A 17,323-nucleotide genomic window follows, 5' to 3' on the forward strand; every position below is an offset into this window, starting at 1 on the left:
TCCATACAATAGGATATTATTCTGCAATTTTAAAAAAGTTATCACAAAAGAAATGGACGAACCCGATATACATGTTGCTAAGTGAAAGAAACCAATCTGAGAGACTACATGCTGTGTGATTCCTATGTTACGACATTCTGAAAATGCAAAACTATAAAGAGATCAGTGGTTGCTAGGAATTGGGGTAGGGGGATAAATACGTGGAACACAGGGGATGTTTAAGGCACTGAAACTTCTCTATATGATACTGTAATGGTTGATATGCATCATTACACACTTGTCCAAACCCATAGAATGTATAATCCAAAGAATGAACTCTCATGTTAACTATAGGCTATATGCTATATGAACTTAGCTAACAATAATGTATTAATATTGGCTCATCAATGATGACAAGTGTACCACAGTAATGCAAAATGTTAATAGAGAGGAAACTGTGGGTGAGAAGGGGAGGGGAGGGTGGTCTCTGTACATCCCACTGCAATTTTCTATAAACTGAAACAGCTCTAAAACATAAAGTCTACTAATTTGAAAAACCAAATTGCTATTATGAGCCACAAGGACTGCCTATACAGTATCGTTAGAAATCAAAGGGGAAGAAAAGCCCTGGTCATCTCATGACTTTCACCTGACAGCTTCCCAACTGCTTCCAGCTGGACAGCAAGAGGAGTAACCGATGTGAAAACTGAAATGTTAGCCATCTACTTAAAAAGAACCACAGGTAAGGACTGACAGGGATAAATTAACAGGCTAAGCAATGAACGTTGGTCCAACTTGCTTTCAGCATCAGCGATAAGGAAAGCCTGGAAGAGCAGGGAATAGTGAGCCTAGAAGAACCTAGAGGTGAGGCCATTCACCCAGGATAGGCAATGAGACCTTGGAGTCACTGCTGACCTCCACCCTCACCATCCATCCCCACACACCTGCACCAGTGACCTCATGTTAGGGTCACACAGGCTGACCACCCAAACCCGTCACCCCTCAGCTGTGAAAAAGGTCCATGAAAATGAGGGGAACAGCAGGCGCCACGCCAGGGAATGATTCAGAGAAAGGGCCCCAGGGACTGAAATGCATAGCTTGGTTCCCTCGTCTTCCAGATTCTCTGATGAGACAGCATGACCTGCAGGAGAAAGCACAAGCCCAGGAGTCAGGAGACTAGAGTCCGGTTTCACTACCTCAAAACAGCTGCCATCAGGCAAATGGACAAACTGTCCCTTTCATCTGCAAAACCAGGATAATACCTGCTCTCAAGCCACAGAAGGTTAGAGCTGGGATGGGCTCATCACACAGGTGAGGCAAAGAAAAGTTGAGGGAGACGAAGTTACTTTCACAAGGTTGCACAACTGGGTGAGAAAGTCCCTCTTGGGTAACAACTTGCCGTCCTCCCAGTTCAGCGCAGTCTCTTCACTGCCACACAGAGTTAGGATAAAGGTGATCTGTATGAGTGTTTTGGAAACTTGAAATCACAAGATAAAGGAAAATTTGTCATGCTGTCATCTTTTCATTGGCACATTTTGCTCCTGTTCTGCTAGAAGGTGAGTATCTCCCATGAATGTGAGCTCTTGGCAAGTGTCAGCTGCATCACTGGCACTAGCTGGTTGTGCTGCTGCCTGAGGTTTCAGAGCCAGGGATAGAAAAAAGCTTTTGGCCACCTTCAGGCTCCAGGGCACCAGCACTGTCACCTGGGAGATAACAGCCCCATTCTCCCCTTTGCATTTCCACACTTCAATAGCAGTAAGCAGTAAGTTTCCTTAGGAGAGCGAATCTGTTTTGTCGGTAATAATTCAGTCTTTAACACATGAAACACACTAGCCCAACAATCCACTCAGCACTTGAAAGAGACTTATTTAGCTTTTGCTTTGACATACCCATTCCAAGCTTTAGTTTGCTCTGTTTCCAGACCTTTTGTCCTCCAACCATTTTAACTAATGTGCAAACATATTCTCAAACGGCCTCCGAAACAGATTATTACCAACAGACTGGAGAATGACGCAAATGTAGCCCATCTACATAAGTGAAACAAGTTTAGCCAAAGGGATCACTTGTGTGGCTTAAATCATGGAGATGGGCTATATCCACAGGGCTGAATTCATAATTGCAGGCTTTAACAATTTACCCCAGTTCTTTTTTGACCCAGGCTTTGGGTGGCTCCAATCTTTTCACTTCAAGAACTCCCCACCCCCACTGCACACATACACACAGATGGCAAAGCCAACACAGCTCACGTCCTTCTTTGGTGGTCTCCACTGGCACACAAGTCCATTGGCATAATTTTGAGAACACCAAAGATGATTCAGCTAGCTCCACATGTACTTTTTATGAGAAATGAGTCAATAAGTTGTTTCTCTGCACACTCCCCCAGAGAAAGAACCTAGAGCACAGGGAGCTGTAATATTAGATTAGTAACTCCACAACAGATCACAGGTGAGAAGACAGCATGTGGTAAATAGGAAGCCACTAAGCCATTAATCAGAATTCTCCAACCCAGGGGGTTTTCCCTCAGCCGAATCCAGGTTCAGAAGATGGGGTGCCCTTCATGGGCTCTCCAACATCCTCTAACCAACATCAGCCATTCGTTCCCACTAATTTAATGGTGTCGTTTCACTAAAGGACTATGCCTGGGAAACTGTGCTGGGTCTGTCCCTTGGCAAGCATCTTCAACTGCTCATGTCATCCCCAACACAGATGCCTTGGGGAGAATGTAGCTGCCCACTTCCATCTACCCCAACCAGACCCTGTGTCCAAATTCTCCACCACACTCAGACAAGCCAAGGAGTGAGCCACACACGTCAGAAGCTTCCTGGTCAGTTTTGACTCAACTGTCCATTAAAGTGTTTTGTTCCTATTTTATAAATATCTGATGCTATTAGGAATAGATAAGTCAGAAGGGAACTCATTATTACTGTGATTATATGGTATGTTATTCGATCTTGAGAGAGTCATTTCCCCTCTGAGTCTTTTTTCTTACTTGTGAATTAAGAAGGTTGAACTATAAGACCCCCATGGTCCTGTCAGGCTGTGACCTCAAGTGGGTCTACTTATTACCTGCTAAATGGTCCCAGCCCCCACCCTGTTTTCCTCCCACCCCAATTACAAGAAAGAGGTCAGGGTGCTAGGCCTCTTGTTCTTACAGTAAGCTTCTGGAGGTGAGACTAATGCAGATGAGATTTAGCATTCACCAGACTTTAGCTCTTGGAGCTGGCAGGAAACTCAAATAATCCACCACCCAAAAGCTATGCAGTAAGGCAGGTATAGCAGTACTATCCCCAAGACGTACATAGGAAAACCATGATCCAGAAAGGCTAAATGATATGCACAAGGATCCCAGCTGTTTTAACGGGTGATACCAAGAGAACTAAAAGCCAAATCTTCCCATTCCTCACACTGCTCTCCCTCCACACCACCAGAGTTGTTATGAAAGGGCATTATTTGAGGTGTTAGCCAAAGCTTTAAAAGAAATTACCAAATATAAAATGATATCTTACAGAAGGAAACAATAGCTATAGCCCTTAATATTTATACTATTATTTATGACCCAGAGGTGATAGTAAGAGGTTTGATACTAAGCCCTTTACCAATGAGAAAGCTACAGATAACTGACATTTTTCCTATTAACCAATCTATTTCATGAATCTATAAATCAGAAACCACTACTGGGGTATTTATAAATAACAGCAAAGGAGTTCCAACCCAACATATTCAGTTGGTTTGGAACTCCTTCCCAGGGGAGAAGAACTCTGCTCTGTTAACCTACCAGGTGACTGACACATTTTACATGTGTTTATAGTTCTGCCAATTTTTAATAAGAATCTGTGGAAGCTGGAAAACTGTTCTATTTATCTGCAAAATTTCAGTGCCATTACTCTAAATAGAAAATGGTTTATTTTAAAAACCAGTGTGTTTTTAAAGCTAAATTTCACTTTCCCCATATGTGTTTAAGAAGCTCTTTTAGATTCACATAATTTATTTGAATTATCTAAGCCAAAATGATCATATTTTCCTAAGAAAAAATTTTCTAAAAATGTGCTCACAGAGAAAAATATTCCCAACATGTACTAAAATTCTCATTTGTGGGCCAGGAGTGGTGGCTCATACCTGTAATCTTAGCACTTTGGGAGGTCGAGGCAGGTGGATCACTTGAGGTCAGGAGTTCAAGACCAGCCTGGCCAACATGGTGAAACCCCATCTCTACTAAAAATACAAGAAATAGCTGGGCAGTAGCATGTGCCTATAATCCCAGCTACTCGGGAGGCTGAGGCAGGAGAATTGCTTGAACCCGAGAGACGGAGGTCGTGGTGAGCTGAGATCGTGCCACTACATTCCGGCCTGGGTGATAGAGCAAGACTTTGTCTCAAAAAAAAAAAATTCTCATTTAAGAACCCCAACATTCATGTTAGGTATGATTCTGCTCTTGTAAATGATCAGTCTTGACTCATTTCATCCCCCTACAAAATTCACACAAGCCACCCCAGAGAATTAGTCTTCGGGATTTTAAAGTATTTTAAAACCCACCACACAGATACAAGCATGGGTTGTTGTGAATCTAGAGCATCTGAGCATCCAAATTCTCTCCTTCCAGCTCTACATTGGCAGCATTTTGTAGCAAGAGCTACATTGGAAAGAGAAGCTCACTGGAAAGAGAAGTGGTAGCAGTTCTGTTTTCCCAGAGAAAAGGCTGCTGTCCCACTGCTGGTACTGATCTGAAGGCACAAAGGCATCATTATACCACCAGTAAGACATGGAGTCTTGACATCCCGGGAGGATGACCTGGATGTCCCAGGTCTTGACATTCCGGGAGGGAGCAGGCTGTTCCTTTTAATGTTCTCAAGCCTGAGCCCTTTAGTTCTGAAATGTGTCTTGCACCTCAACTTAGTTTCCAGGTGGCTTCCTAGATTACCCACACAACCCAGCCAGACTGAGACCTTGGGAGCCTCTGTAATCTGAAGCAATGAGGGCCCAGCTGATCAGGGCTGGAGACTTGCCAAATGAACTGCCTTATCTTAATCCATCTGGAATGTCAACTAGGAGTAAGAAAAAGGAAGGACAATTCCCACAGAACACAAACTAGATAAGAATCTGACATTTTTCTTTGCAATGACTTGACATCCTCACTTTTTCAAAGAAAATCACCTTAATCAGTCCAGTGGCCCTTCCTGCTACCACATGGCCCAGGCACTCATTCAGAAAATGACTTAGAGCATGTCCTAATTCCAACACATTTACAGAGAATTTAGCTTCCTTTAATTTCATCCATTGCCTGCAGGACTAACAATTGAAAACAGTTGCTGTAGTTTGAATGTTTGTCTCCTCCAAACCTCATGTTGAAATTTGATCCCCAGTGTTGGAAACAGGGCCTAATGGGAGGTGTTTGGGTCATGGGGGTGGATCCCTCTTGAATAGATTAATGTCCTCTCTGGGGGAAGTGGGGTGGTAAGTGGATTCTTACTCCATTAGTTCCCACAAAAGCAGGTTGTTACAAAGAGCCTGGCACCTCCTCTTCCTGTCTCTCACTTCCTCTCTCACCATCTGATCTCTGGACAAGCTGGCTCCCCCCTTCACCTTCTACCATGAGTGACCTGGTCCGAAATCTTCCAGCCATCAGAATTTTGATTTTTCTTTGTAAGTTACCCTGCCTCAGGTATTTCTCTATAGCAACACAAAATGGACTGAAACAGCAGTGTAATCCAAAACAATACTGCTCCTCTTAACCACAAGCTGGTGCCTGACTACCTCAGTACATGGTTGCCTCCAAATTCATTTTAGCGAAGAAGTAACTCATCTCAAAATTTAACAGAAAAAAGGAAAAGCAAACTTTCAGGAAAATGGTATTCCTATTACCAGGAGTTAATTGGCTATGAAACAGCCAAAAGTCAGCAGCAGATAAAAGAAAAGTCTGCATAATTAGAATAACCAATAGGTAGACATTCAGCAACTATATACTCAATAGAAGACTTGCCAGTGCAGTGGCCATGCATGCCTGCTGCTGCAGGCCCACCATTCCTGAACCAGTGGCTTACATTCCACGTGGAGTAGGAGTAAGCCTTTGGTCTCTTCCCCACCCATTCACCGTCATGCAGGGCCTCCAAACCGCCAAAGGATGGGAACAGCAGGCAAGGGTATCTATCAAGCATGCTCCCTCTGTTCTACACATCAGTCATGCTATTTCCCACCCATTTATTCTTCTGTTGACCACCCACATTTAATTCAGTTTTAAAGACATGACAACAAGGTCCGAGATTTGAGGGATGTACCTGACTCTCTCTCCCCTCCAGTGGTGGTGGAATCTGATCAGCAAAACCAATCTTCCCTGGATCACCCATAAAGGCACTAACCTCATCCACGTTCTCAAAAGCGTTGATGACATCATATGGCAAACAGGACAGAAGGTCAATCACAAACCACGTCTTCAGGTAGTTCATGCGGATAAGTTTGGGGTCAGAAATCACCTCCCCTGCTGGTCCAACAAAGGTGGTATGAAAATTGAGCACAATGTCCACCAGAAAGATAACATCCACGATGCTATCAACAACCAGCCAGGCCACATTGTTCTGCCTGGTTTTGAAGGAGACATTATAAGGGACCAAGATGGCTGTATAGAAGGTCAAGATCAAGATGATCCAATCCCACGTGGTCTTAAAAACACAGTAATGTAAGATGATGTGAGGGGGAGTCTTTGGTGCCTCTTGCTTGTACTGGGGAAGGATGTCTGAGCCCAGCTGTAGGACCTGTACAGAAAAACATGACCAAGAGAGAACTAAGTTAGGATTTAATTGCAAGTATCTAACCAGTCAGCATCTGTGATTGACAAATGGTCACAACACTCTAGATAAATCGTTTGGATACAATAACAGGTATAAAGGAATATGGGAAAATGAAAGTGAACATTTATAATAGAAATAATCATAAAGAAACAATTACAAACTACTATTTGGCTGTGAGCCAAGTGTTATACTAAACACTTTACACACATTTATTATCTCAATTCTAAATACACCTTTGTTCTATTAGCCAATTATTATTCCATAAGTTAGAAACTGGGGCTCAAAAAGATTAAGCAACTTTTTGTTCAATAAATATTAATTGCTCTGATTTCATCCAACAGTGGCAGAATGCACATTCTTCTCATCAGCACATGGAACATTCTCCAGGAAGACTATATGTGAGATGACAAAACAAGTGTTAACAAGTTTTTAAAAATCAAATTCATATCAAGAATCTTTCCTGACCACAGTGAAAGTAAACTAGAAATTGAAACATGTGGAACTTGGGAAACTTTATGAATACATGGAAGTTAAACATGCTCCTGAATGACCAGTGGGTCAATAGAGAAATTAAGAAAGAAATTTTAAAGTGTCTTGAAACAAATGAAAACATAACAAAAACCTATGGGATACAGCAAAAGCAATACTAAGAGGGAAGGTTATAGCAATAAATGCCTACATCAAAGAAGTTAAAAGATTTTAAATAAACAACCTAACAACGCACCTCAAGGAACTAGAAAAGCAAGAACAAACCAAATCCAAAATTAGAAGAAGGAAAGATATAAAATAAGAACTAAATTAAATAAAATTGAGACAAAAAATACGAAAGAGCAATGAAATGACAAGCTGGTTAAAGCTTTCCTTTAACCAAGAAAAGAAACCCCCAATAAAATTCAAGATGAAAAAGGAAATATTACAAGAAACAGCAAACAAATACAAAGGATCATTAGAAGCTACTATGAATAATCATATGCCAACAAATTGGAAAACCTAGAGGAAATGGATAAATTCCTGGACACATACAATCTACCAAGATTGAAACAGGAAGAAATGGAAAACTCTAACAAACCAATAACAAGAAATATGATTAATTGAATCAGTAATTTTAAAAATCTCCCAACAAAGAAAAGCCCAGGACCAGATGGCTTCAATGCTGAATGTTACCAAAGTTTTAAAGAAGAATTAGTACCAGCTATTCTCAAACTATTTTTAAAAATTGAAGGAGAGGGCATTCTTCCAAACTCAATCTATGAGGCCAGCATTACCCTGATACCAAAACCAGACAAGGGCAAATCGAAAGAAGAAAACTACAAGCAAATATTCCTGATGAACCTACATACAAAATCTTCAACACAACACTAGCAAACTGAATCCAACAGAACATCAAAAAAAAAATGGTGTACACTATAATAAACTGGAATTTATCCAGAGATGCAAGAATGACTCAACACATGCAAATTAACAAACATGGTACATCACATCAGCAGTAGGGGAAAAAAATTATTATCTCAATAGATGCAGAAAAAGCATTTGATAAAATTCAATATCCCTTCAAGATTAAAAAAAAAAAAAACTCTCAACAAATTAGGTATAGAAGAAAGGTACTCAAATGCCTTACATTCGCAGCAACCTGCATGAGATTGGAGACTATGATTGTAAGTGAAGTAACCCAGAAATGGAAAACCAAACATCGTATATTCTCACTCATGAGTGGGGGCTAAGCTAGGAGGATGCAAAGCCATAAGAATGACACAACAGACTTAGGGGACTCAGGAGGAAAGGGTAGGAAGGGGGTGAGGGATAAAAGACTACAAATTGGGTTCAGTGTATGCTGCTTGGGTGATGGGTGCACCAAAATCTCACAAATCACCACTAAAGAACTTATTCATATAACCAAACACCTACCTGTTCCTCAGTAACCTATGGAAATAAAAAAAAATATATATATATATATATAAAAAGACCTTACAGGACAAACCCACAGCTAACATCATACTGAATAGGAAAAAGTTGAAAGCCTTCCCTTTAAGATCAGGAACAAGACAAGAATGCCCATTTTCACCACTGTTATTCAACATAGCACTGAAAGTCCCAGACAGAACAATTAGGCAAGAGAAAGAAATAAAAGGCATCCAAATTGAAGCAGAGGAAATAAAACTGTCCCTGTTTACAGACATAATCATATATTTAGAGAAACATAGACTACACACACACACACAAAACCTGTTAGAACTGGTAAACAAATTCACTGAAGTTGCAGGATACAAAAATCAACATACAAAAGTCAGTAGCATTTCCACACACCATCAGCAAACAATCTGAAAATGAAATCAAAGGAGCAATTCCATTATCAATAGCTACGAAAAAAATTAAGTGTCTGGGAATAAATTTAACCAAAGAGAAGAAAAAATCTCTACAAATAAAGCTATAAAACACTGAGACAAGAAATTGAAGAGGACACAAAAAAATAGAAAAGTATTCCATGGATTAGGAGAATATTATTACAATGTCTAATTACCCAAAGCAATCTACAGATTCAATGCAATCCCTATTAAATTACCAATGACACTCTTCACAGAAGTAGAACAACTTAATCCTAAAATTTACATGGAATCACAGAAGACCCAGAACAGCAAAAGCTATCCTGAGCCAAAAGAACAAAACTAGAGGAATCACATTACCTGACTTCAAACTATACTACAGAGTTAAAGTAACCAAAACAACAGGGTAGTTGCATAAAAACAGACACATAGACCAATGAAACAGATAGAGAACCCAGAAGTAAATCCATGTATCTACAATGAACTCATTTTCAACAAAGGTGCCAAGAACATACATTGAGAAAAGGACAGTCTCTTCAACAAATGGTGCTGGGCAAACTGGATATCCATATGCAGAAGAATGAAATTAGAACCCTATCTCTTCTCATATTCAAAAATCAAGTCACACTGGGTTAAAAATTTAAATCTAAGACTTCAAACTATGGAATCACTAAAATAAAACTTTAGGGAAACTCTCCATGTTGCTGGACTGGGCAAAGATTTTTAAGGTAAACCTCAAAAGTACCGGCAACCAAGGCAAAAATAGCCAAATAGGATTATATCAAGCTGAAAAGCTTCTGCACAGCAAAGGAAACAATCAACAGAATGAAAAGACAACCTACAGAATGGGAGAAAATATCTGCAAACTATTCATCTAACAAGGGATTTCTAGAATATACAAGGAATTCAACTCAACAGCAAAAATTGAATAATGTGATTTTAAAATGAGGAAGTAATCTGAATAGCTATTTATCAAAAGAACACATACAAATAAATGGCCAACAGGGATATGAAAAAATGCTCAACATTACTAATCATCAGGAAAATGCAAATCAAAATGCAATGAAATATAATCTTATCCCAGTTAAAATGGCTATTATCAAAAAGACACATATACACAAAAAAATTTTGATGGGCTGGGCGTGGTGGCTCACGCCTGTAATCCCAGCACTTTGGAAGGCCAAGGTGGGTGGATCACCTTAGGTCAGGAGTTCGAGATCAGCCTGGCCAACATGGTAAAACCCGGCTCTACTAAAAATACAAAATTAGCCGGGCATGGTGGCATGCACCTGTAATCCCAGCTACTCAGGAGGCTGAGGCAGGAGAAACACTTGAACCCGGGAGACAGAGGCTGTAGTGGGCCAAAATCATGCCACTGCACTCCAGCCTGGGCAACAGAGCAAGACTCTATCTCTATAAAAATAAAAAATAAAAAATAAATACAGGTGAGGATCCAGATGAAGGGAAATTATTATATACTTTTGGTGGGGATGTAAATTAATACAGCCATTATGCAAAACATATTGAGGTTCCTTGAATAAAAACAGAACTACCATATGATGCAGCAATCCCATTGGTGGGTATATATCCAAAGGAAAGGAAAATGGTATGTCAAAGAGCTATTGGCACTCCCATATTTATTGCAGCATTATTCACAGTAGCCAAGATACGGAATCAACCTAACTGTCCACTGACAGATGAATGAACAAAATATGAATGGATATATATACCCAATAGAATATCATTTTGCCGTAAAAAAAGAATGAAATCCTGTCATTTGCAGCAACATGGATAACCCTGGAGGATATTACGTTAAATGAAATAAGCCAGGCACAGAAAGACAAATACCACATGTTCCACTCATATATGAAAGCTAAAAAAGCTGAACTCCTAGAAGTAGAGAGTAGAATAGTGGTTACCAGAGGCTGAGAATGGTACCAGAAGAGAGTGTGATAGGGAAGGGTTGGTTAATTGATACAAAATTTCAGCTAGAGTAAAAAAACAGATTAAGTATTTAAGATGATGGATATCCCGACTACCCTGATTTGATTATATAAATTTATCAACCTATCGCATGTACCCCCAAAATAAGTATATCTAAAGTGTATCAATAAAAGTTTTTTTAAATTAGTATTTGATAGGAGAAATAAGTGTTCTATAGCACAGTAGAGTGAATAGAATAATAATTTACTATATTTCAAATAACTAGAAGAGAGGATTTTGAATGTTTCTAGCACAAAGAAATGAAAAATGTTTGAGGTGATGGAGACCTCAATCACCCCAATTTCATCATTACATACTGCATACATGTATCAAAATATCATGTGTACTCCATAAACATACATAATTATGTATCAATTAAAATTTTTAAATATATTTATTGCTCTGTGCCTGGAACTGTTCTAGGTACTGGACGTGCAGCAATGAAGGAAACAGCATGATGCCTGCTCTCGTGGAGCTCAGTCTAGGAGACAAATCAAAATCATTTCAAATTGTGATAACCACTAAATAACACTGGGGCAGGCAGAACACTGTGATTTGATAAAATGTGACTTGAGTAAGAGAGGGAAAGTGTTTGAATTGAAACCTAAGTGACAATAAAGAACCAGCCATTTAAGTTTGTATGGAAAAATTATCCTAGGCAGAGGGTGTAACTGGTGTAATAACCCTAGGGTGAAATAAGCTTGATATTATCAGGAAAAGAAAGAAGTCCAATGTGGCCGAAGCACAATGAGCGGGAGGCGGCGAGGGAGAAGATGCTAGATGAGCTCTGAAAGGAAAACGGAAACTAGTCCACACAGGACCCAGTGGGATATTGGAAGGTGTTAGATTTTATTCTATGTACGGCTGGGTGTAACCAGAGGGTTTTAGGTAAAAGAATAATAATCGGATGCATGTTTCTAAAAGATCACCCTGGCTGCTTTCTAGATAATGAGTTGGTACAAAGGATTGAGGGAAGAATAGAATCTGGGTACTTGTTATAACAGAGAAAAAGATGAGACGATAGAGAAAAGCAGTCCAATTTTGTACATATCAATATTTCTGCAGTATAACCCAGCTGGACTTGCTGATAGCTAGAAAGAAAAGGAAAAAAAAGGCAACGAAGAGTACCAACTACTACATTCCATGAGCCCAGCATGCTGGCTGGCCCAAAGGAGGCACTACAGGACTGTTTTTAAGTGAGTGAGTGAACTCTAAAGTCCTCCAGCTAGCGAGAGATGGAGACAGGATCACAAAACAGATCTAACTAGATTCAAAACACATGCTGTTCCACATCATGGTTACATTTCCCTGAGTAACTTAGGATTCTAAGGAAGCAGACTTAGTGCAGGAAGAAGTCCAGAGAAGGTTGGTTCCAGGAGAGACTCACCAACGGGTTTCATCCTCATTAGTCAGAGGCAACAAGCTGTGCCTTCTCATACCAAGCCAAGCTGGAAGGGACTCCCAGCTGCTGCTCTGCCACTTGCAGGTTCTTATAAATCTCTAGGTAAAACTCCTCTTGTGTCATGGGAACTTCTTGTTACCTCTAGAGGTTGAAGACCGTTTAGTAAAGGTAAAATTAGCTGAACACCCCTGTTTCCCCTATGGTTGACACCAGCCTTTAAAAGGGGGCAAAGGAAAGCTAGGAATCCAGAGTGTCAGTGTGCGTCTTTGGGTGGAAGAACTCTTTCCACTCCTCCTGCGAATGCACTCCTCCCTACTATGCTTGAGATTTTAATTTCTCTCTCCATGAAAAGGAAATTACAAGAGTGTGATTAAGGAAGCTTGGATTCTGAGACCTCAGCAAGAAAGAAGTTTGGCCTTTAAGAATTGTTGGGAAAAGCTGAGTGTTGAGAGAAGCTGAGGCAGAGCTTGGATAATGTAAAAGAGTCTTGGAACATGTCTGGGGTCCAGGGTCTAAAACCCCTCATGGCCTTTGGAACACCAAGTTCTGTGCTAAAGGGTGGAAGGCTCCCCTGACGCACCACAGTCTAAGCCCAGGGCCCAAAACCCCTCGTGGCTTGGACAGAATCCATGGCTCAGGGCATAAAACCTCTCCTGACCTCTGGCATGTGTCTAGACTTGCTGGCTCCTTGCTTCTAGCCCTCCCAGGCTCCTAGATGGATTTTGTCTTAGAATTGGCCATATAAATGCTAAACCATCACAGCTGTAAATCATGTGCTTAATGCAACGCCCCCTTTCAACCCCACATTCTTGCCACCTGTTTCTTTGTTTGATCACCAATAAACAGTCTGGGCTTCCAGAGCTTGGGGCCTTTGCAGCCTCCATAACTAGTGTTGGCCCCGTGGACCCACTTTCTCTCTCAAATTGTCTTTTCTCATTCCTTTGACTCCACCGGACTTTGTCACCCCCACAACCTGGTGTGGGGTCTGATCACCCCAACAAGAATACAGCAAATAAATGAACCAAATAGGACTTCCATTTCTGGAATGATAGAGTAGACATATTTTTCCCTATTCCTCCCTCTAAGTGCAACTAAAAAGCCTTCATCATTATATCTAAAACAAATATAAGACGACTCTGAAAGGTGGAGAAAAGAAAGCAAACTGGCTAGGAACGACACAGTGGTGAGCTCTCCGGGTTTTCCTTTTGACTCATGTATTCCTGACTTGGAGCTAAAGAAGCCAGCAACCTGGAAACTCCAAGGAGTACAGACAAAAAAAGAAAAAAAAAAAAATCCCAACAAAAGCCTATTCTTTCCAGCCAAAAGGACTGGGAAATGAGCAGCCTCAAAAGACAGAAAGCTGTTAGATAATAACCACTCTACTATAACCACATAGCACAGAAAAATTGTGTGCCCCCACCCCGCCTCAGCTAAGTCAGCAGGGCCTACTAGGAAGCCTAGACTTCCCCTTTCTTGAGGCTGTAATGAAGCACCCAATCTCCCATCTCCTCTCCTACTGAGATATTCCAGCCAGAAAAGGCCCAGTAAGAAGCATGGACTTCCACACAATGCCACCTCCACCAACAGTAATGAGGTGCCCCTTTCCCTCCTCAATGGGATGGTCAGAGGAAGCCTAGTGGACAGCTAGGATTTTCACCACTGCCCAGCAGTCATGAGGTCATCCCCCACAACGCAGAGAGGTATCCATGTAAGCTTAGTGAGGAGCTGGAATTCCTATCTCTACCCAGCAGTAACAAGGAGGAGTACCCCCCTCAGGTGTCAATTGAGGCTGAGTGGGAAATCTGTATGTTTACACTGACCTGGCAAAAGTGAGAGGATGCCTACCTCTTCTTCTGCCATATAAATGTTAAACCTAAAATTCAAACTTTAAATAAGATCCGGAGACTACCCAAATGCCAAACTTTCAATAAAAAAATTCATTCATTATACCAAGAACCAGGAAGATATCAAATGGAATGAAAAACAGGTAATCAATAGATGCCAACACCAAAATTGTGTATCAGAAATATCAAAGATTTTTGAACAATCATAAAAGTGTTTTAACAAGCAATTAGGGACAAGCAAAGAAGATATAAAGAACCAAATGGAAGTTTTAGAACCAGAAAATATAATAACGAATATAAAAAAATCCAATGGATAGGCTCAAAAGCAAAATGAGGCCAGGCACAGTGGCTCATGTCTGTAATCCTAACACTTTGGAGGCCAATGTAGGAGGATCACTTGAACTCAGGAGTTTGAGGCCAGCCTGAGCAACATAGTGAGACCCCATCTCTACAAAACATTTAAATGTAGCCGTGCCTGGCGGTACATGCCTGTAGTTCCAGCTATTCAGGAGGCTAAGGTGAGAGGATTGGTTGAGCCCAGGCAGTTGAGGCAGGAGTGAGTCATGATCACTCCAGTGTGGGCAACAAAGCAGGCAAAGCTGTCTCAGGAGGAAAAAAAAAAAAAAAAAAAAACAAATGAACAAGATGAAGAAAAAAATTAGTGAACTTTAACTTGAAGATAAAACAATAGAAATTATCCTATGATTGTTGTTCTGTAATAGAAAGTATCTGAACAATAGAGACAGAAAGGCAAATTACATAATGATAAAAAGCATCACTCCAAGAAGACGGAACAATCCTGATGTATATGTACCAAACAAGAACTGTAAAATATATAAAGCAAAAACCTAATAAAATCAAAAGGAGAAACAGACCCACAGTACTCCTCTCTCAATAACTGATAGAGCAACTAGGTAGAAAACTAGCAAAGAGAGAAGAACTCAACAATACCATCAAACAATAGAATTTAATCAATATTTACAGAATACTATCCCCAACAGAAGCAAAATACAGTCTTTACAAGTGTACACGAAATAGTATTCAGGATAGATCATATGCTAATCCATAAAATAAACCTTAATAAATACAACAATTAAAATCACCAGAGCATATTCTCAACTACAATGGAATCACACTAGAAACCAATAAAGATAATGGGAAAATATCCAAACACTTGGAAACTAAGTATCACACTTCTAAACAATCCATGGGCCAAAGATAAAGTGGCAAGGGAAACTTTTATTGAACTCAATGAAAATGAAAATAGAAGTGGGATACTGTGAAAGTAGCACAAAAAGGGAAATGTTTATCACTAAATGTTTACCTAAGACAAAAAGCCTTAAATCAATATTCTAAGCTCCCACCTCAAGAATCTATCAAAAGAGAACAAAAATAAAACTAAAGCAAGCAGGAGGAAGGAAATAATAATGAGCAGAAATCGATGAAATTAAAAATAGGAAAACAAGAGAAAATCAGTGGTCTTTGAAAAGATCAGTAACATAAAATAACATCAACAAACCTGTAATCAGACTGAAAATAAAAAGAGAGAGAACAGAAATTACCAGCATTAAGAATGGAAAAGAGAATATCACTATCAACACTGGAGACATTAAAAAAAAAAAAAAAAAGGGAATGCTACAAACAACTCTACACACATAAAGTTGACCAGTTAGATGAAATGGACCTCAAAAACCACAAACTACCACACCGATAGCCATAAAATTCTTGAGGGAATCAAATGCATAGTTTTAAAACTCCCAGAAAAAAAATCCCCAGGCCCAGATGATTTTAATAAATAATGGTGTCAAAATTTAAAGAATTAACAGCAATTCTACACAATCTCTAAAAGAAAATAGAAGTAGAGGGAACACTTCTCAATTCATTTTGTGAAACTAATTTTACCCTGATTCCCAAAACCAAAGATAGTACAAAAAAGAAAACTACAGACTAGTAGCTCTCATAAATACAGATGCAAATATCCTTAACAAATAGTAGCAAACAGAATTCAGCAATATATAAAAAGAATGAGGCCAGGCGTGGTGACTCAGGCCTGTGATCTCAGTGCTTTGAGAGGCTGAGGTAAGAGGATGTTTGAGGCCAGAAGTTCAAGACCAGCCTCGGCAACATAATGAGACCCCCATCTCTACAAAAAAAAAAAAAAAAGGCCAGTGATGGTGGTGCATGCCTATAGTCCTAGCTGCTTGGGAGGCTGAGGCAGGAGGATCACTTGAGCCCAAGAGTTCGAGGCTGCAGTGAGCTGGATCATAGCACCACACTCCAGCCTGGGTAACCAAGCAAAATCCTGCCACTTAACAAAAAACAAACAAAAAAAAAGGTGGGGTACATTTCAAGAGTGCAAAGCTGGCTCAATATTGAAAAAAAAAAAAAAGCCATGTAATGTACGATATAACAAGCTAATAAAAAAATCACTTATCAATTGATATACAAAACATTCAATAAAATTCAACACCTAACACCCATTCATGATAAAACTCTCAGAAAAAAAAAAAAACAAAACAAAACACAGAAATAGAGAACTTCCTAAACTTAATAAAGAGCATCTACCAAAAAACCTACAGCTAACATTACTCTTAATGGTGAAAGACTGAAAATTTTCCCCCTACGACAAGGAACAAGGCAAAATATCAGCTCTCACCACTCTTAATCAACACAGTACTGCCATTGCAATAACCCAAAATAAGGAAATAAATGGCATTCAGATCAGAGAGGATGAAATAAAACTATCCCGATTTGCAAATGACATAATGCTACACAGAACATCCCAAAGAATTCACATAAAAACTTCAAGATACACATATAAAAATTACTGTATTTCTACATATAGGAATGAACACTAAAATTACATAATACCATTTATAATCATTCCAAAAATACTCAGATGTAAATATAACAAAACACATGCAGGATTTGAATGCTGAAAACAACAAAATGTTAATGAAAGAGATTAAAGAAATGGAGAGACATATCACGTTCCTAAATTAGAAGACTAAA

General features: G+C 39.7%; 1 protein-coding gene across 2 annotated transcripts in view; it reads right to left on the reverse strand.

The window, feature by feature from the left end:
* LOC105484917 (potassium voltage-gated channel subfamily H member 1) overlaps nt 1-17,323 on the reverse strand; it is a 455,126-nt gene that overhangs the window by 338,565 nt on the left and 99,238 nt on the right. The window contains exon 6 of one of the 2 annotated variants that reach the window (XM_011747028.3): nt 6,333-6,725. In XM_011747028.3, coding sequence (XP_011745330.1) covers nt 6,333-6,725 — 393 coding nt within the window. Of the gene's footprint in view, nt 1-6,251; nt 6,726-17,323 lie in introns of both variants that reach the window. The other variant, XM_011747026.3, reaches the window with a different exon arrangement.

Source organism: Macaca nemestrina, chromosome 1, assembly GCF_043159975.1.
Source record: "Macaca nemestrina isolate mMacNem1 chromosome 1, mMacNem.hap1, whole genome shotgun sequence".
NCBI classification, from domain to species: Eukaryota; Metazoa; Chordata; class Mammalia; order Primates; family Cercopithecidae; genus Macaca; species Macaca nemestrina.